At 38.8% G+C, this 21331-nt stretch overlaps 2 protein-coding genes across 5 annotated transcripts; one reads left to right on the top strand and one right to left on the bottom strand.

Moving 5' to 3' along the window:
* On the bottom strand, positions 1–4955 carry utp4 (UTP4 small subunit processome component). Its single transcript, XM_057348173.1, has 17 exons — positions 4843–4955; positions 4184–4349; positions 3883–4071; positions 3694–3778; positions 3392–3481; positions 3045–3256; positions 2715–2886; positions 2427–2518; positions 2239–2335; positions 2061–2125; positions 1513–1635; positions 1251–1407; positions 1021–1127; positions 843–938; positions 555–740; positions 340–450; positions 1–242 (listed from the first exon to the last, which is right to left on the bottom strand). The coding sequence occupies exons 2-17, from the start codon at positions 4340–4342 to the stop codon at positions 126–128; spliced, it is 2058 nt and encodes a 685-aa protein (XP_057204156.1). The 5' UTR covers positions 4343–4349; positions 4843–4955; the 3' UTR covers positions 1–125.
* A 569-nt stretch (positions 4956–5524) lies between these two features.
* Positions 5525–20146, top strand: vps9d1 (VPS9 domain containing 1). Of its 4 annotated transcripts, none has more exons than XM_057348353.1 (17): positions 5525–5651; positions 6168–6240; positions 6786–6977; positions 7660–7831; positions 8392–8503; positions 9568–9648; positions 10065–10127; positions 10628–10680; positions 10787–10874; positions 10995–11080; positions 11173–11696; positions 11859–11988; positions 12688–12893; positions 13048–13132; positions 15676–15780; positions 17224–17336; positions 19045–20146. In XM_057348353.1, the coding sequence occupies exons 1-16, from the start codon at positions 5553–5555 to the stop codon at positions 17333–17335; spliced, it is 2181 nt and encodes a 726-aa protein (XP_057204336.1). In that variant the 5' UTR covers positions 5525–5552; the 3' UTR covers position 17336; positions 19045–20146. The 4 variants fall into 4 exon arrangements, with proteins under 4 accessions (XP_057204336.1, XP_057204335.1, XP_057204337.1 ...); XM_057348352.1 differs by having other exon boundaries at positions 17224–17340; XM_057348355.1 differs by having other exon boundaries at positions 5615–5651; positions 6443–6977; positions 17224–17340.
* The last annotated feature ends 1185 nt before the right edge of the window (positions 20147–21331 follow it).

The following is a 21331-nucleotide window of genomic DNA, read 5'->3' as shown; positions in this document are numbered from 1 at the left end:
AACACAAGTAGAGTAAATATTTATTAATACTGTCTGCTGTGTCAGCAGTTTTTACAAACGATTTTGAAACGGGTCATCATAACTCACAATAAAACACATCCTAATTCATGGCACGAGGTTTGTGCTTATGTGGCAAATTTCTTCTGTTTAATGGGTGCAGGCAACTGAGTGGTGATGTCCATTAGAGGGCGCTCAACCACCACGAGAGACTGATCTAACATCTGCTCTACGCACAGGATCTCCTGAAACGTAGAAAAACGGAAATTCAGGCTCAGACAGTGCACTTTCATCCAAGTTTGGTTTATTTTATCAACAAAAGATGTATAACTTTTAACACACCCTAAAGGTTTTGCAGATTTTGAAAGCATGGCTGTAAAATTTTCTTTCCTCTGCTGGAAGGCTCTTCAGGGTCAGCTGGTTGTAAAACTGTGTGCTGTTTTCAGGGAGTGGCTAGAAAAGACATTTTTGTAAATTAATTTAAAATATTTGAAAAAATAAGAATGCATTACTTGCTTTAGAATTTTGACAACAGAGCATGGCAAAGTTGGTCTCACCAGGCTTTTATCAATAACACAGAGCATGTACATGTCATGCAGGATGACATGGGATGGATTTTTGGGGTTAAACATCACATTGGTGACCGGTGTGTCTCTCTTCAGCCATATATGATGAAGCTTGTTCCTCTGCACCGATCTGCTCCAATCTGTGTACTGTTTTTGCTCTATGGAAAACTCAAACATCTGTGTTGAGCAAAGAACAAACAAAACAAAGCAATCAATACCATTTTGCATCACACTTTGAATGAATGAATGAAACGGAACGAAACTAAACACACTCATTACCTGTTGATCTGCATGTACCATGAACAGGCAGTTCGTGGTTGGGTGGAACGCCATGGCGCTGACAGCAGAACTGTAGATAGGCACTGTGCAATGAGCCTGAAATATAAAAGGTAGAATCATAACTGTAAACCACCATCCTCTGTCAACAATAAACAGTGTGTGTTGACTGTAAAATCACCTTTCGTTTCTGCAGATTGTAGACTTGAACTTCATGGTCACTGTTTGCTGAGGCCAACCATTTCCCATCTTCACTAGCGGTTAACAAGTGAATAGCCTGCTTGGAGCCTACTTAAATAAATTAAGTATTTCAGAAACCAGAACTATAGAACTAAAAAAGCAATATTGTGGTAAATTTAATACAGATGATAAAAATAACCTTTTTTTCGAACCGGCCTACAGCTTTCTCACCTGACTTTGGTTTAAGAGTGGCCACATATTTGCACCCTAATTGGTTGAGAGACACCATGTGGACTGATGACTCTATGGAGGCTGAAAACAAATGGGAGGAGTCTGGTGAGAAACAAAGCTGATTGGCTGAACTGAGAACCTTTGGGAGCTTGGATATCTAGAGGGAGACAAAAAGAGGGAAAAAAATGAATATATATAAAAAAATGCTACAGATTTACTCATTTAGCATGCAACTCATAAAGCTCTGTGAAACTCACTTTACCTTGGTGATGCTGACGTTGTTATTGTCACAGTTTAGTCTGTACAGTCGTAAACTACTGGCTGTGGAATAAGCAATCCATTCTCCACACGGGGACACGATGCTGCAGCGGATGTGCTCCTCACCCTACAGGTAAACATCACACCTCCATTACTTCATGGATTTAAGTATGAGCAATGTTATACAACTCTTACAATGCAATAAAAATGACTCAAAAACGTGGATGTTTTAAAAAATAAATCAGTTTAAACTTTATCAAATAAAGCTGCAATCTAACTTTCTTAATTTAAAAACAGTTATTGAGCGAGTACATAAACAATGTATTATAAGATTTTACAGGGAATGTCAGTTTGACGTCATTTGACTTCAACCCACGTAAAGATACAGTATGTATGCAAGTAATGTGCAATTTTATGTTGCAAACAGAGATGGCTATACAAAAGCAAAAGTTACGGATTGCAGCTTCAATGTTCAAAAATACTAATGTCCAATGTTATTTTCAAATTTTTGTGCAAGCCGAGTATAAACGTTTTGCGAATCAAGCACATTACCTTCACTTTCAAAAGAAGCAATTTCTCTGGTTTTTTTATGATAGGTAAACTGCTTCCAGGTATGGCTGGAAACAAAAACCAAACACATTACACTAAATAAAATACATTAAAGACATTTCATGCCAAACTAAACTCCAGAAACTACACTATATCATGGATCGACAAACGTCAGATTTACCTTGTCCTTCACTCTCTCCAAGTCTCCACAGCTCCAGATGACTCGGGTACTGGAACAGCATCAGACCGGCCTTCTTCGCACAGGACACCAGTCTCCTCTGCGATGACATCATAAACCAATAATTTCAAGACCCATTACAGACATGAAAGATGACATCTGTGAAAGCTACAATCTGTGCATGTACTCACATGTGGAAAAAGAATCTTCCGGAGGGCCGATGCTGTTGATCTCACTTCGACCTTGTCTAATAAAGGTCTCACAACCAGCTGAGTGTCCATACCTAACACAGGATAAATAAAACCCACCGTAAACAAAAATACTTTAGTCATGTGATGGACTGGCTGGAGGATGTAGCCCTGCTATTTTACAAATCTTATAAATAGTATTCGTCTTATAAATAGTCTATCTTCCAGACAGTGTAACTTTATAGTGATTATGTTTCTTTGAGAAGCTTTGTTCTTATATGTTAGACTCACCTCCTGACACAACGGCAGTCGTGATCTCCGCCACGGCTCTGATATCATGTGTGTGGTTCTTAAATGTCCTGGTTCTGACCCATTCTTTCTCATCCTTTTCTAAAACCACAGAGACGAACTGGAACTGTACCACAAATCCCTCCGATGTCCCGGCGACAAGACTGTCCTCGTTCTGTCATTCAAGAGAGCACAGTTAACTTACATAGATGACAGCTCCTGTCTCAATTTTGTTGTATGTCATGTAATGCATCCAAGCTAGTAAACACAGGTTAGAATTAAAGATGACATCAACATTACCACGCTTGCAAACTAACTTCTCGATCTTCTCACCTGTGAGACTGACAACGCCAACACATCACTTTTGGTGACATTGTGGCTTTTAATCAGAGTACCAGTGCAATCGTCCCACATTTTAACCATTCCAGCAGAGTCTCCGCTGATGATGGTGCCATCTGAGAGGTAGACCACGCTCCACACAACACACTCCTCACTGCGGGACGTCCTGAGACCTCTGTCCACCAGCATCCTGTGTATGGAGTGGCCTAAAAATAACATTAGGATTTCATAACATTACTTTAAAAGATTAACTCTAGCTAAAGTGTTGCTGAAATGTACATTTTGTAAGTGGTTATGATAAAATATTGACTGCATACGATAAGGAAAGGCACATGGTTCACCTGTTTCTACATTAAAAACCTGGATCATGTCCATCATCCCAGCTGCTATTTTGGAGCCTGATGGGTGCCAAGAAAGAGAAATAATGCGACCTGTAATATAAAGAAAAAAGCAATCAGACACAGTTTAAAAACAAGTGCCCATTTGTGAACTCACAGATCAAACGTTGCAATAGCAACACAAAGGTTATGGGTTTGATTCCCATGGAACACACATAATGATTTCAAAAAAGTATAGCTTGAATGCATAAGGTGCTTTAGATAAAAGTGTCTGCTTCTAGATAATAAGCTTCTGAAAGTCTCACCTTTCTGCCTGTTTAGATTTCTCTCAAACTGTATTTTGTCTTCATTCACCTCAAACAGCTTCACATTTCCATCCTCACAACCAACCTACAAACATAAAAAACACACAATATTAAATACACAAAATAACAAAAATATGTATTTTACCGGCTGATACGTTGTACACTGTACACAGTATTATTGACACCTACCGCCAAGTGTGTTCCTTGTTTATTGCCTGTAATGGTCCAGATCGGCCCACCGTATGCATCTATGGTGTATTTTACTTTCTGATTTGTTAGATCATATTCTGCAATTTCACCATTTAGTCCTGCACTAAACAGACGGTCTCCAACCCAGGACAGAGCTTCTATCCCACACTGCTCTCTTCCAGGGATGACCTGTCCACACATAAAAATTCATTATGCCTTTTTACCACACATCTAAAACTTTTCCCAGCAAGCTGAAACAAAGACGACATATCGTTGATCAGTATGAGGCAGCTATATGTACCTTTTCTTGGAAAAAGTTGTCAGAGCAATCGCAAATCTCCACAGACCCGTCCATCCTCGCTACTGCCATCTTTTCATTTTGCGCGTGGAAAGCTAAAGCTCGGATTCCCGTGGGCATATATTCAAAGAAACGAACCTGGTGAACTTTAAACTCCCCCATTGTTGATCTGAGATATGTGGACATAAGAACATGGTTTTATATCATAAGGTGACTCATCTTAAGGAAAATTTGATGTTACTTAAAGTGTAATAACCATGTTATTGATGGATTGATTACCATTTGTATTACCATAGTATTACTAAAAATGGTTGAACTACGGCTAACGTTACAATGGTGAAACAGTGATAAATTGGTGGCTTAGTTAATTGTTGTAACATACAGTATGTTAGTAAACCATGGTAAATTTCCATAAGAAAAACTTTGATCAAACAGCTTCTTTTTACAACACAATCTCTATATAACAGCAAACGTGACTGATTAAACATAAAATAAAAAAATAATTATTTGAAAACATGGACATCATATGTTCTAATTTTCCTCTTAAGTTGCTTTTCTACTGTAGACAATCCAACTAAGTTACGTCTTTAGCTGACCGCGGCATTACGTAATGCAATACGACAACGAAACCACACAATAAAGATATATAAATAAAGACGTACCTGTCTCTTCTTAGCCTGTTTACTTTTATATTTAACCACTTTTAGATGCTTCCACCACTAAAAGTGGTGCGCACGTTGAGCAAGATGCACCACGTTAGTCACCCTCGACCCGGAAGCGAAACCTCAGTTGTCTAAAAATTTGAAGTTCGATGAAAATGTTTGTTGAGAATTCAGATTTAAAAACAAGGTCCGAAATGCCAAACATATATTATACGTGTTTAATTGATATCTATTTTATAAACATATACTAAATAATAAATTACGGATAATGCGACAAAATGCGACTTTAATTTTTTTATAAGTAATGAGCATCTAAATTCAAAACTAGGCACCAAAGTAATGGCAAAAAAATATTATAAATGTTTTCTTGATGTTTGTTATTTAAACATATAGATGTTATTTTTGAATGATGAGAATATAAAATAATGAAAATCTAAATCAAAAGTAGGGTTTTAACATAATAATACAAATTAAAAAATAATATAAAAGGTTTTATACCCTTTGTTTTTTAATCATACATTTTTAAATAATGAGAACCTGAAACTGTGAGAACCTAAATTCAAAAATAATATAATGCCAAATGCTATTATTATTATTATTATTATGCTCTTTGCATTTTAAAAATACAGCTGTGAGTGGCAACTTTTATTATGAAATCACAAGATGTTCCACCACTAGACGTTGTTGCGGCAGTTCATTGTTTTGGCAGGATGGCAGCCCATCCGAGTGACAGTTTTCAGAGACCACTGCAAAATGCTATGCGTCTCGTGAAAGTGGCCATTCAGTTGGATACTGGCAACAGACACAAGGTACAACTGTTTGAATCTTTATACATATTTAAACCTACTCTGATCGGTACAGATATGGTCACATGTATCCAATATTTGTATGCGAGACGGAGGTCACTTATCAGTATAAACATTGACAGAAGCTGATGGATCATGAGAACCCCAATCGTTTTTCCCAATACTGTGGGATCCAGTCGATCGTGTCCCAAACGCGAACTTTATCCAGTACTTATCTAGTAAAAGTTAAATAAACACTTATAAAATCAGTGGATAAAATCTGTTATGCACTGTTGACAACAATTTGATATTAACTAAATTTAATTACCTGTGTCATTATCACAAGAAATAAGAGGTTGTATTTAAATATATTTAAGGCTTGGGGTTTGTTCATGTTGTTAGATTTAGATAAACTCATTAAATCATGTTGTCATTCTCCAATGTAGTGGGTGTCATTTCAAGAGATGCCCCCAGATGGCCTCCAATGGGACATCTACAACGAAATACTTACAACCTTTATGATTTGTTTTTCTTTTGTAGGAGGCGTACTGTGAATACTTGAGAAGTATTAACTACATCTCTCATGCTCTGCTTGAGAATGCAGAAATCAAACGTAAGTCATACCTCACATCAGTATTATGTGGGTTTGTTGTATCACTGCATTCAGATTTTTCAAAACTGGTTATTGCATAAGAAGTTTCACTTCTTTTAAATGAGTCATTTATATGTGGTGTGAAACATCTTCCTGCTTCAAGGGGAGTTTTAAGGAAGCAATTTCATGTTTTATCTTTTGTCTTTTTTTACTTTTGTCTTAGTTGCAGTGATCTTCCAGTTTCTCTATTTGCCCTCGTTCACTTGCTTTAATGACCCATCAGGGCACCACAGTAAATTTGATTAACCAGATGACGCAATTAGTAAATTACACAAACATGATCATACGTGTATCACGTCTTGAAGATTACATTAAAGGCATCTTAAAGTTCTATTAAGATTAAGAAATAATAAGATTATCACATTGGCACCTAATTGTGTTTGCAGACTTTTAACGGGCAGATTCATTAGACATGATAGATTGTGTCTATAATTCGTCCTGTAAAGCTCTTGTTTTGGTAATGTAGTTTCCAAAGTCACATGATTTTAATGTACTTCGTCTGCCAGAGGAGAGTGAGATCGAGTCAGTGGAAGTGGAAAAGATGGTCAAACTGGCAGAACAATGTTTAGAGAGGGTCAAATCATGCTTAGATCGAAGGCCTGAATTCCCAGCGCCGGCCTCCTCCTCCACACCAACTCCTCAAGACAAACAGACCACCATACCGGCCATTAATGTCACAAATTATCCCAAAATAACAGGTGAGCCTTCATGTACATCAAGCTTCGCTACAGAGCACTGAGCACCAAAACAACCAGACACAAAAACAGCTTCTTCCCTCAGGCCATTTACCCCTTGAACAGTTAAATGTTTTTTACCCACCATGCAATTAATAACTCTGTGCAATAATAATTAAGTGCAATATTAATTATATCCTCCAGATAATACACTATCTATTTTTTATACAACTTTTTCTGTAAATTATATTTCATTCTGCTGTTTATAGCACATACCTTGTACTACAATAGTCTATTCTTATTTTTTACTTGTACATATTTACATACACACATAGCTTTACTCTCTATATCTTTATCTTATGTTTATTGTATTGTATTTCTTATTTTTTATACCCATAGGCCCTTATTTAAATCATCTGTGTACTGTATTCTATTGTGTTATGGTCTCTGTTGTTGCTGTTTCTGTGTACTGGATGCTCCTGTCACCAAAACAAATTCCTTGTATGTGCAAACATACTTGGCAATAAAGCTCTTTCTGATTCTGATGTATATTTCAGGTTGACCATACAGTGCAACTGATAAAACCTTGTTGTCATAAATTAGGGGGTCGCCGGGTTGGCGGAAAGTTTGACAACCTCTCTTTTACAAACCTACTGGTATGGTGAACATCCATGTATTGCATGAATATTTCCAACTCATTCTGTAGAAACACCTAACGAGCCAGTGAAGGTTTCTGAGACTGAAAGCAAACCGCAGGCCAACCTTCAGCCCACCAGACACCGCAGGGTCCTTTCAGAGGGAGGGAAGACGGGCTCTCCCTTTCTCCCCCCTGAAGTCTTCCAGAAGCTTCAGATGATGGTGTCACAAGACAACAAAAAGTGAGTCGATGAACTACTGAGTTTCATAACAGCTGTACAACAGAATGCAGTAGAATGTGGACGAACCTACATTATATAATGATGTGTGCAGTGTCCCGATAACCAATTGATTGTTGGGCTCACAGCTGGCCTCTCACTGAATCCCTACTCTATCACTAACCCCTACTCTATCAATGTCTTAGATAGACATTGAAGTACTGGATAACAAACCAAAACTATATATAAAGAAATATGAAAAAATGCAACCCTTGCACATTTCCAAAATGTTAAAAGGGAATTGTTTCAAAATTCTATTTCTATTTAATTTTATTTATAGTATTTCAGTTTTGGGTCAGTATATGTAATTTGTTTTATTTGATGGTTCACATGACAATGTTTTATTTTGTTATGTGCACTTCCACTGGCCATTGACCCCAGCAATTGATCTTTCAAGGCTATCAGTTTTGTGATAAGGGGCGAATCTATTCTGCATCATGTGAATGACGTTAATTGTATGTTTTGTTCTTCTGTCCTGTTGTCAGTAAGACCCTGTTTCATAACGAGTTTTGTGTGTGTGACAGGGAATTATCGCCTATTGAGGAGGCATCACGCTTAAACCAGAAACTTAAGGCCAATTATGAAGCAAGACTGGCAAGACTTACTCCTGGTCAGGCCATTCAAAAGACCTCATTGGTAAGTCATGAAAAGCAAATGTGTTAACATAGTGTGGAAAAAACCCACATATATACACATATATACATGCATTAACCAAACGTAGATGACAACAACATGGTGAGTGCCGTCTACACGCGCTAATACAATACAGTTTATTATTCTTTGCCCTATTTTTTTAGTGCCCCATGTTTATGAATGATAGCGTACCTGATTATGCGCGTGCGCAAAACACTTCCTACGCCACACCTCTCGTTTTAAATGGCTTTGCGCGATTCACTCAAGTCACATGTTATATCATTTGAAGTAAGTAAGAAATGGCAAAAGTTATGGAATAGTGGGTCTAAAGGAAGACATCTTTTCCAGATTCAGGAGTGTGTTGGAAATGAGAGAAAAAGATATGGAAATAGGAAGAAGGATGTCATTATTTCAAGACTAAGAATTGGACATACAGCATTAAACTATAGTCTTTTTAAAATAGGTAAGCATGAATCGGGAAAGTGTGACAAATGTGGAGAATTAGAAACAGTGAGGCATATTCTTAATGAGTGTTCTGCATATGAAAGGTAGAGATTCCAATTAATACAAGAATTAGGATGGTTGGGAGTGGATAATATTTCTTTAAAAGTATTGTTAGGAAACGGGTCAAGGCAATCAAGAGTACATGAAATATTATTTAAAGACCTGAAAAACACAGGAACAATAGATAGAATATAGTTTTTTTGGGGGGGGTTGTATTTCTTCCTTCCAAATCTATGTACACTCCACACTCCAGATCAGTAGGTGGCGGTAATGCACCTTTTCGTTGGTTTGCCAAACCGCCATAAAACACCAGAAGAAGAACTCACATGTTGCTCTAGTGTGACTGGTGGTATTCATGTTGTGGGATTCAGTCAAAAGATCGCAGCGATAGATTAACCAGAGGCGAACAGATTGTCCAATTCATATTTAATTTCCTTTTGCGTACTATCGCTGTTTTAATGAGCAACGTCGCATTCACTTACGTGGCAAGTGCTTGAAACTTGAAGGCCTGTTTTATACTTTGTATATTGTTGGGCAGGACACGAACGTTGTTTGTTGTCCAGTTTTCAAGAATGATCCAGAGACGCAGAGACACGCCAATGGATCTCCGTTTATATTGGAAAAAAGTGAAGACGTTTTGGAAGGTATCCTTCGTTATATGTTAACTATTTCTCCGCGTGGTGACAAAGTGGATGTTAACTGGTGGTGGTCGCAACTGCGAAGCTGTTAACGTTATATGAATTTTTAGACATGTAACGTTAAGACAACTTTAAGATGTAAATAAAACTTAAAATAAAACTCGCAATTAAAATTAAACATTTAAATTAAAATCGTTTTATTAAATATTAAAGTTCTGAAAAAATAGGTAAACGTTTTGTTTTAATTGTAGTAACAATTCATATTTTTTGTTGGCTGTTATTTTGGGTGTTTTGCGAAAGCAGAAACATTAGATCAAGCCCTAAATCTAACCAAAATCTAACTAGCCTGTGTAAAAGTATATTCTTTTTCTTTATTCCTTAAATAATATATGATATCATCGTATATTTATTTCCTGGTACAGACTCTCTCACTCCAGAGACAGATGATGGAGAATCTGATCATTGCCAAAGCCAGACAAGATGCAGTATCCTTTACAACTTTTATGATATGCTTTCCAATGTCACCTTAAGAATGCTTTGACGTTTTACACAGTTCTGGATTTTTTGTTAAATATATTCAAATCTGTCTGGACTGTCTGAAAATATAGGCCTATAGTTTCTACCAATTGTAATTGAATTGTTTTTGTAAACTTGAGGTTTTTATTTCCGTCAATATTTTCTATCAATATGTGATTTAGCTGTAGAAGCTGTTACATACGTACCAACTTTGTGACCTTTTGTGCTTTTTATGCAAAGCGGTTGACCGGTTATTCATGCTTTTATAGTTTAATATATTATTTTAATGCAATTATTTAATAGATAAGAGCAATATTTAATGTAATAGTATGACATAATCTATAGAAACGGAGTAGACTTGTAGAAAGGAATATTGCATGCAAGTATGGTGGCGTTTGTTTTTCTGCGGGGTGCTATAGTGATTCTTCTATTGAGTGACATTTTCAACTGTTTTCCTGAGCGTTGGCAGCTTCAAAGAAAAATGGAGGAGAGGAGACTACGTCTGCAGGAGGAAGCAAACAGGTGATTTTAGGCCAAATTTATCAGCTGTGTGTCTTATCAATGTATGCATTTGGCAGATGCTCTTATCTTATCCAGTGCTCTTATGCTATGTCTTTTTTGCATCCAGGCGGTTTGCAACCTGTAACACAATGACACCTGAAGAGCAAGAGCAGCGAGTCCTGTACGCGAGAGTGCTTGAATATGAGCAAGATCATGTGAGTTTGTTAGAATTTGAGCCATTTGGTCTTTGTGTGTTGTGTGCTCATTTCTATTCGGACATACTGATAGACTCGCATCAATTTAAAATAACTTTCTTCATTGTTTTAATCATTTAGGAATGGCCCAAAGCTTGGAAAGCTAGATTAAAAAAGAGCCCGAATGATCCAGCACTGGTTTCAGGTCTTATCTCTTGTCTTCTCAGGTAGGCTTTTGGTGCCTGTTCACCAGTTAATTCATGTTTGGTGTTAGAGACCTTGTCTTATCGCATATTGTCTGTTTCTTCTCTGGTCCCAGCTGCCCTGATCACCCAGTCATGCAACTGCTGAGGAGACTTCAGTACAGAGTGTATAACAGACTGTATCCCATAGTAAGCCAACGTGTTCCTCTAAGCCCAATGCCTGCTCGTTCACCAACTTTAAAACCCTCCCGAAGTGCCCAGAGCCTCCTTCTATCCGACAGTCCAATGTCCCCACAGCAGCAACAGAGCCCACTTAAATCTACCCTGACACACAGCTTATCAGATGCCTCTATCTCCTTTTCCCCGTCCTGCGACCACAATGCCAATGACATGAAGTCGGAGACAGATCCGGATGAGCCCTCGTCTCTGGTTGCCACGGATAGGGAGAACTCTTTCGAGGATCTGGAGAAGTTTCTCACTCAGCTGGATTGGGTTCCTTCTCACAGTAGTGATGACACAGACTCTGATGTGACCTTTGACTCAACACACGTGGAAGTAGAGTCTCACATTCAAGATCTTGAGGAGCGTGCTTTGAAGGAACATCTGAAATCGATAGTAAAGGATATCCACAATGCCATTGGTAATTCTGTCAATGAGATGTTTCATTGCATGGCTGTAGAAACACCAGTTTTTCTACTTAATCCACCATAAATGTTTGTCAAAGGGTTCTTTCATGAAATGTACTACTTGCTGATTTTCTGTGGGAATCGTATGTTAATGGATTTGTCTTTGTGTGGAACAGATCGCCTGCTGTCTCTCTGTCTTCTGTCATTTGAATGTCTCAACACTGCAACTTCTAAGGATCAGTGTGTGGCGTGTATAGAGGAAGTCTTCTTTACGCCCATTTGGCGCCCCCTGTTGGCACTTTTTAGGTACTGTCACGTTTATGCTTTTTCACAAATCTTGTCGTCTCACAAATGTAATGGCCAGGGCATAGGAGGAATCATTTTGAGTAAACATTTACCACTTTGGTTGACACGTTCTGTAAGGAAGTATTCGCATTGTTGATAAGTATGAACAGTCGTTTTTTATTTAACTATGAAATGTATTCATGTTCAACAGAAGCATTTAATATTTTAATGCATGCGAGTTCATATTGTATTTTTGTATGGTTTGTGTAAATCTTAAGGAATTTTTACAATCTGTAGCATCTAAAACCTCATGGCTGTAGTTGCTGCATAACTTTGGTAGTACAGTAAATTCTTGGTCATTTTCTAAAAACACAGTTTTTACTTGGATACAGAATTGACTTAAAGACTTGAGATTTGACTTGTTTTTTTCCAAACCCGCTTTGTTGTCCATTTTTAGACATTGCAGACTAGTCACAATTACATTAAAGGGATTTTCTCAGACACCGAGCAGTAGATGGCACTCTTAAGTTGAAATTTGATTTATAGACATGTTCCTTAGTTCTGGCGTGCTTGTATGAAGCCATCACTTCTCATACAATCGCTTACTAAAGCAAATATTAACTTAAAAGAAATTCATTTCAAAACATTCATATTTGACAGACTCATTTCTATGTATTGAATAATAGCTGTGATTCATTTATTTGTATTTTGATGCATCAGATGGGTTCATCGAGAACGGGAGATGGCTGTTGAGAGCAACATGCGTCTTTACTCAAACGTTTCACCTGCCGATGTTGGTGTAGCATCCAAATTGTTCCCCCGGGACCCAGCCGTGCTGCATGGTTCCTACCCATATGAGACAGCGGTACAGGAGCTGAAACTTCTATGTAGAGACTATTGTCCTCAGAAGAAGCTGGAGTGTATAGGTAAGCCGTCTAAGATGATTTGAACAACACTTTTGGTTTGTTATTGCAGTGTTTTGTGTTCTGCTTTGGTCACCGGTCAAAATGCGCAGATGTTTCGTTTATTGTACTTATAAAAGCAAGTGCAAATTTGTAAAAAACTTGCATTTCTTTGCAGTTCGCACCCTACGAATGATCTGTGCCTGTGCGGAAGAGTACCGTCTGCTTCAAGAAAATGACCCAACACCCAAATCAGCAGCGATGTGAGTATACTGTATGCGTCACATAATTTCGTTTCCCTAAAAAGTTCAGATAGACACGATAGAACTTAGTTGAAGTTCAGGCTTTTAGGGATGACCTCCTGTGTGTTTACTGGCTCAGTGTCAGACTTCATCAGACCCCACAGGGGCCAAAACTCAGCAGGGCTTCTGTCTCGACCCTCTGGCCCCTGCAGGGTACTCAACGCTGACTTCCTCTCTAAGTGGGTCGCCCTGTCTGGAACACACTACGGCCTTGATGCACTTTGAGACAGAGGGTCAGCGTGTAGAACTGCTGAAGGAAAGTGAGAGTTGAGTTCCACAGTAAGGATGATCCAGTTATTCTGACTAAAAGCAAGCTTTGAGGCCGACCTGAACGTATCTCTCTCCTTCCAAGACATCTAGTTATGGCCCTGAACATGTTTGTCTGTCTGCTCCCCTTTTTTTGCTTTTTTAACAAGAGTTTTTTAAATGCATCTGTTTCATTGCTTGCACTTTACAAGAAAACACGGCTCATGTCGCAAGCTACTGCAAGTATTTGCAGTATCTCCCAAGTGTCAAAAGTGTAGATTTATTCAGTTCAGATATATCAATACCACTGTACTTGGCTCAAAGGAAGAGAATCTGTTCATCGCGTGTTGCTGGGCCTGTCTGGCAGCTCGCATAATCCCCCACAGACCTCAGCGTCAGCTTCACTCAGATTGTATTGGAAATTCAAGATGTTTTCCTCCCGAGTGTAATCTTGACAGTAAAAGCGTGAGCGCACACCAGCATCTTGTAAATGGAAAAACTGGGGGCTGTTATGATGTTTGTAACCTCTTGCCCTCACCACACCACACCCCACCCATCAAAACAAAACTGCCTTTTGATGGTTTTCTCCAGTTGTCCTGAACTCTTATACGTTGATTCTTAGTGTACACTATACACTTAGTCCATGTATAGGTCTGGGGAGTATGACCATTTACTGCGCAGTTCCATAAATGTGGGACCTGATTCTGGTGTACTGGCAGTGAGGAAAAAAATCAAAGGCAAGCAAAAAAAACAGTTTCTGTGACAAGGTTTACTTTCTTGATTTGCAAGGGGAAGGATTTAAGTTTATTCACGTCACAACCTGCCACTCATCTCGGGTGGATGGTGTAGGTTGTTTATGTTTGGCAAGCAGTTTTGCAGCTTGGCGTATTTACATAGCATTCGTCTGATGTGCTGTTACAAGCCGCTATTTTATAAAGCCTCATCTAATCTTATTGTTAAATTTTGTGTTCATGTTTCAGTCAAATACAAAAGTACTTTCAAGTTTTTCATTGACTGGAAAACATTTAACCATTAAACATTTTTGGTCCAAAATAACTAGTGTTGTGTGGTGTAAAGTCATATTAAAATATTTATATTACTGTATATGATATCGGTGAATACTGCCCACCCCTAACAGTCATGTTGGTTCTTGCCAGAGTAACGTGCCGCTGATTGTATAATCTGATCTGATGGTTTGGGTTTATTAACATATTTGGGTGTTTCCCGTTCTGTGCTTGAACTTTGGTTCAAAAATGAGTATGCTTTTAAGGCATTAGTGAACCCAGTGGAAGACTTGCCCTTATTTTGCCCCGGTAGCGCCGCCAGGGTGCATTCTGTCTTTGTTTTACTTTTAAGTTTGTGTTTGGTTGTGAAGGAAAATGAATGTCCTCATGCATGCATGCATGAACACGAACAATTTAGCCATTCTCACCCTTTCTTTTGGCTGTTCTGTTCCATTGTCTCTCCTCTTTTTCACTTGCACTCTCCTCTTTATTTTGCATTGTGTTCGCACACTCAGAATTTACATCGCTCTTCCCCTCTGCGCAGCGGTTGTCTCATGTCTGCATTTCTTTGTTAGTTTCTTTTGTCTTTTTAAGCGGGCGTATTCGCTTTTTTCGCAAGCGTTCTCTTTGCACCTGCTTGCATATTTAGCCATTTTATTTTGCACATAACTTTTCACATAAAAAAATCCTCTCACTGTTTTATGGAAAACATTCTGGCTGTTCTGCATATTCTTTTGTGCCATCATTCAACAAAACAGGCTTGAACAAGCTGAGGACCGTGTCATCCCTACACACCTTTGCTGTGCGTGAGCATTATTTTTGATAAGTTGTGTTCGCAGAGAGGACTCTTATGGAATGCAGAACTATTCTCACTTGTATAACACGTATCAGGTGTCCTGCAGTCCGGCACGAAAGGGGACACCTATCTGCTTTCTCACGCAAGTTGTCCCTTCCACACGCAGCATGAGAGAGTGGGTGTTACGCGATCTTTTGGAATCTTCCATAGCCTTTAGTTAGGGAAGATGCCATATTAATGCGAGATTTGGAGGGAGAGATGAACGTTGTTCAAGGGTTTGTTTTAGTCACCTGAACTTTTTTATTTTGCAGTGGCTAAATGGTTGACATCAAGTTACACAATGGTATAACCCGTTGATCCCTTGTAGCCTCATTATCATGATATTGCATTGAAATATGGTGTTTACTCTGTTCAGAAAATTGTCAGAATTGAGGATTAATTGTCAAATCTTTTTCCAGAGGTGCTGATGACCTGCTACCCATCCTGGCATTTGTGGCCTTACGGAGCGAAATGCCTCAGCTGGTGTCTGAATGTGCTGCATTGGAGGAGTTCATCCATGAGGGGTGCGTCCTCGATATTTATATCCACCGTCTGATCTTTCCCTTCCACACGAACATACTCCATAAACTAAATTGTGACCTTGCTATTCAAAAAACGGTTTATAACTAGAAGATATTTTGAGAAATGGTTTTGTGTCCATACAGTGGAGGTCAACGGAGTACAATGTTGTTCTTCAAAATATCATCTTTTGTGTACTGCCGATATTATTTATTAACCCTCATCATTCCAAACCTTATAATAATTTAAAGAGGTTAAAAGGTAGCCAATCAGAAATCACTTATGACCATGACACTTATGAAATGACTAAAATGTGAATGTAATGCACTTATGAGATGTTATGCAGAATGATATGGCCAATAAAATGTAAGGTAGATTATCATTATCCAGCCCTTTGTTTGGGCTTAAGTCCATTACTTGGGTGTATGAGTTGAGTTTAATGTTTCTGTGATTATGGGTTAAAATTATATTTACTGTTTGTCGACAGTTTTGTCATTTGCGTCATATCAAACAGTCTAACAATCTGTCAAAAGTTTGGCTTCAGTTGATAATGGCTGGTTAGATGACACTTTAAAAGTCTTGACTTGTCAAATCTTATCATTTCTTGCACCCTGATGGTAATTTGACTAATTCTCGCTGTCATTGGGGAATCCATCAAGCATCGACAGAGCAATACCCACACCCTGTGCCAATATCGAAATGTATCCTCTATCGCACCCTTTCTGATTCTGTGCAGAAATATTTTATTTGGCTATGCCCTCCAGTCTGAACTTGTTTTAATAAACCCTGTAAAAGAAACAAAAAGGTCATTATTTGTAAAGCGAGTGCAACTGTGATGTTGATATCAGTGTGAGCAGAGGCTATCACAGCAGTCCGATCTAAGTTTGTGGGGGTGACCACTCGACCCGTTTTCCTGAGAGGCGTCGTGGGTATTCATGTCACCCCTCCTGCACCGCACCCTTGCGTGTCTACTTCGACCACAGCCCCGAGCTGTGTTTATCAGTATAAAACTGGACATTTTTACAGGCTGGTTAGATTGGCACTTTACAAGGAATGTGGGGATATTCTGGTTTGGGTTTCTCTCTCTATAAAAATACAAATAAAGTCTTGTTAGATGTTTATGCTGCTCGGTGGCTTGGAAGCCTGTGATGAACTTTCAGCAGAGCTTGTGAGAAAAGATGCGATCGAGTTTTAATTCTTCTCTGAGGCAGGTTCTTAAGAGTCATCCAAAACATATTTGAACAGAATTGTCTCTCTGTTTACTTCCCTGGCTCTTTCGCAGCATTCTTCTCTCTTCCCGACACGTTACACCGACTCTTGGCTTCAGCTTGATCTCGTGTCTCGGTCTCATTAGTAGATGGGTTCACTTGAAGTTGACCCTTTGTAGGGGAGATGATGTTTTCCCTTGTGAGAAGAATCATCAGTGATGTGTTTATTTATGTCTACAGGTATCTGATCGGAGAGGAGGGTTACTGTCTGACGTCACTGCAGAGTGCACTGACCTATGTGGAGTCATTGGTGTTGGGTGGAGCCCCGCCCCCTGCTGCCAAACCCACCTGATGTAGGTGAGCATGTGACATCATTTCTGTGTTCATGTAAGTTATTGTGAGTCTTTAGATCGGAGCTGTCTACTACAGTCTAAAGCATGGGTCTTCAACTACTTTTCTTTGAGGGCCAGACTCCAAAAGTATAAATAGGATGAGGGCCAGTTTTTTTACCATATCCTCATTTCTTCTGTTATTTTGTATTTCTTTTATTTATTTCGTTTTGTTCCTTTTATACTGTTTTTGTTGCTGTTACTTATAGGCCATATATTAAAACATGCACACAAATATTGCATCCAGTATTTGTGCCTTTTCATGATATTAAATTAAAAGGGATATTGTCTTTTTAATTGCATTTTATATTCCTTAATGCATTACTTTACCAAAAAATTGCTACTAATTTACTCACCCACAGTGCTCCAGTACATCCAAGATGTGGGTGGCATTGTTTTTTAAGAAGATATTTATGAAGATACTTGGTTGAATTAAAATTAAATCAATAAAAGTAAAAACGCAAATACATTCAACACAAAAGTAATCCCTGCCCCTTGTGACGTTAAATTCGCGTCTTATAAAGCGAGTCAATTGATCTGTGCAAGAAACTGAACGCTATTATCACATCTTCGGGTGAATTCCGATCGCATTCATGCGCCACACACACATATAGGGCAGATCCTTTGTATAGTGCGAGTTCTGGGGGAGATGAACAGCTGTTTTTCGTAAATATAGCCGTTATACATAATGAATGCAGTAATAAAAACAACACCGTTTCCCCTTATCCGAGACAACCGTTCACGTGGTGTACCCTTCCTACAGTTAGCCTACTTTCAAGGGCACAAAACGCGTTATAGAACACGACCTATCGCGTGCGCAAACCGATCGCCTGTGGCTGTGAAATGCATTGCTGATTATAACGTTGTAAATAACATTAAGTTTCTTGGACTGACCGATCAAATCGCTTTATAAGACGTAAATCATTATGAGCTGCGGGAATTACTTTCATATTGAATGTAGCAGCGTTTTGGGCTTTTAAAGATGTGGCGTCTCAGGAGGACGTGCATTTAAAGCACACCGTTCTTAAAGTCTCTCCACTTATTTGAAATGTTAAGGCGGGCCAGGTAAAGATGATTGACGGGCCGCATTTGGCCCACGGGCTGCCAGTTGACTAGCCCTAGTCTAAAGCATCATCTGTCATGAAACTGTGCAATCACTATAACCTGGATGTTTTTAAATGTGAAATATCATTCCAACATCATGACTCCCATTATCTGAATATTTATCTTAGAAAGCCGACTTGTCTCACTTACCCGGGCCCAACATAGAGACGCTCCACACTTCTGCAATAGAAAAGAGGATTACTGGGCGGTTCTGCCAGATTTGCTGCTCTCTTACCTTGATGGATAGATTACACTGACATTTCTGAACTTTGAACTAAAGTTGAAGAGAAAGTGCTGCTGTTTGTTGGCCACAGGCGACGTTTCTGTTTGAGGTCGAGTTACTGAAATAATGATTGCCTACGGTGGCTTAAGTCCTAATTAGATTACCCAATGGAGACCGTTATACATGCCAAAACGTCAAACAAAACTTTCAGACCCTGCCAGACTGATAGAGCTGTTCATTCACTCTTTAAGAGCAAAGTCTGTTACAAGAAACTAAAGTTGCTAAATGGCTCACGTTGTTCTTATTAATCCAGTTTAATTAGAACCACTTGTTTTTTGGTTCTAGATGCCCTAGCCAGCGGAAAGGTCTCATCGTGTTTTGATGGTGCCGAGGAGATGCTGTGACTACAGAGAGCTCCTCCACTCAGCCGGTTTAGTCCAAAGTCATGCCACATTTCTATTCTCTTCAAATCTTTCTTGCACGCTATCCTCACGCTCTGAGGAAAGAGAAGGAGGACGAGCGTTGCGTTGTGGGCACGGCAAGTTCATCGGAATGTGGTTAGAACTGAGATCTGTTTTAGCAAAGGTAACAAACAATATTTCTGCGAGACTGAATGGAATGAGCCAGATGTTATGAAGGGACTGAGAAGGCAATGTTATTCTAAATATAATGTATTCCAGTAACATGCTTTTTGCATATCTGTCCAGTTGAGTTTTATATTTGTGAAAATATTTCAGAGAATTTTACGATAACTAAAGCACTACTAGCATTTCACAAACTATTTATAAAGTCACTAAATTGCAGTTCATGTTGTTTTAGCTCGGAATTTTAGCTTTTGTTTGAGCTTAACATGGTAGGAAAAAAAAGCTGGGCTTACTAGAATTAAATGTATTGAACTCGTTCTAATTTTAGCGTTTTGTATACTTAAGTTGTGCGTTACTCAAGTCACTATACCACTATGCATACACGCATCATGTTAGTGTATGGTTTTGTTAAGGGGCGATAGATTTTATGTTTTGTTTGTTTTTTAATATCTTAACTTGTATGAAAACATTTTCACCCCGCTAGTCAAAAAAATCTGAAATCAATGTGAAAAAAATGTGCAAGAATTACTAATGCTGCTGTAATATGTTTTTGTCTCATGATGTGAGGAGGTTTGATATAAAATTCACAATCCCTGATTTGAGGGGATTTAGTGTAAGGTCTGTGATGCATAAATATATTTATTTTTTCGTCTTATATTACAGGGACTGTTGTTGTATGTTTTGCTGATTTAATGTGAATATCACGAATGTAAGTCGTCTCTGTGCTTGAGTGACCATGTGTTCTCCCTAAACCTTCCCAGGGTTCTTTGTCTCTGATCAGATCAGTCCTCTGGAGATGGGGAATTCACATGGGCATGGTTTGAGTGAAAGGCATGTGAATTTTCAAACAATAAAGACTCTTTAACCTACTTTTATCTCTTAGCTTTTTTTGAACCGTATTTAGTATATTGTCTGCTTTTATTTTGAACTATTCCCAATCTTGCCATTGAAATAGTATTGAGTGCTGATATGGCGTTAAAAATCAATTTCAAGCCCCAGCCATGTCTGGGTAGCTGGTTAGACCTGGGTGTTCTTGAGGCGGCAGGGATATCGAGGGTGGCAGAGCTGCCTGATGGGCAGATGGCTGGATTGCTCTGAACGTTTCCGGGCTAAAGGAGAAAACATGCCACTCTGAATCAGGAGGTTTAACCCCTGTCCTAGAATACCCTCTGTGTGTGAAGATTACTCTAATGGCTTCACTGTGTGACTCTTTGTCTATGGGCGGCCTTTTGAAATCCCTTCCAGTCGACTTGTCCTGTCACTCTACATAAACACCCAAGTTCCTGTCTGGGTTTTGGAATTGGCACCCATGGGGTCCATAATATTCTGCGACAAACCTTGCGGTTAAAGGGATAGTTCAACTAAAAACATCAAAAACTTTGAAAGGAAATGTTAGACAGAATGTTAGGGCACCATTTTTATCTTATTTACACACAACAAAAGTAAGTGGTGACTGAGACTGTCCCTTTTTTTTTATTTTGTCTAACACCTGTGATCCATCAAAAAAGACCATATGCATTTTTAGTGAACTATTGCTTTAAGCACTAGAACACACCAAAAGTGGTTATGCAAAGTTTACCAGCCCTATAAAATCATTTGTTTGCATTTGGCAAGGAATGAAAGATGATCCTGCGAATGTGATAATACATTAAAAAAAAGCTGTGGTGTGCCATCTTTTCTTTTGCTCTAATTTGCTATGTTTGTTCTTACCAGGTGGTTGAGCGCCCATCTTGAGCTTTGTTCTAGTTAGATGTGCACATGTTTTGGAATTTAACAGAAGTGAGGTAAAATGTGCATGCAGAAAGTGAGTAGGTCTCTGCTCCCTCGGCATGACTTATTCACCCTCAGCTCTGTGACCACGCACACATGTTGAGGTTTCTAATTGTGTCCGTGTTGGTCTGGCACTGAGATTTGTATTCCTGATGTTTCTTCCTTTTAACTGCGTTCACACACTATAATTTATTCCGAATATGAGTTTAAAATATTGATGAGAAACCACGCTTTGGCTCTCATAACGGCACCGTCTCACGGAAAGGGACAGCGTTTAT

The sequence above is a fragment of the Triplophysa rosa genome, linkage group LG12 (genome assembly GCF_024868665.1).
Source record: "Triplophysa rosa linkage group LG12, Trosa_1v2, whole genome shotgun sequence".
Taxonomy (NCBI): Eukaryota; Metazoa; Chordata; class Actinopteri; order Cypriniformes; family Nemacheilidae; genus Triplophysa; species Triplophysa rosa.
This window is presented reverse-complemented; position numbering and strand designations above follow the sequence as displayed.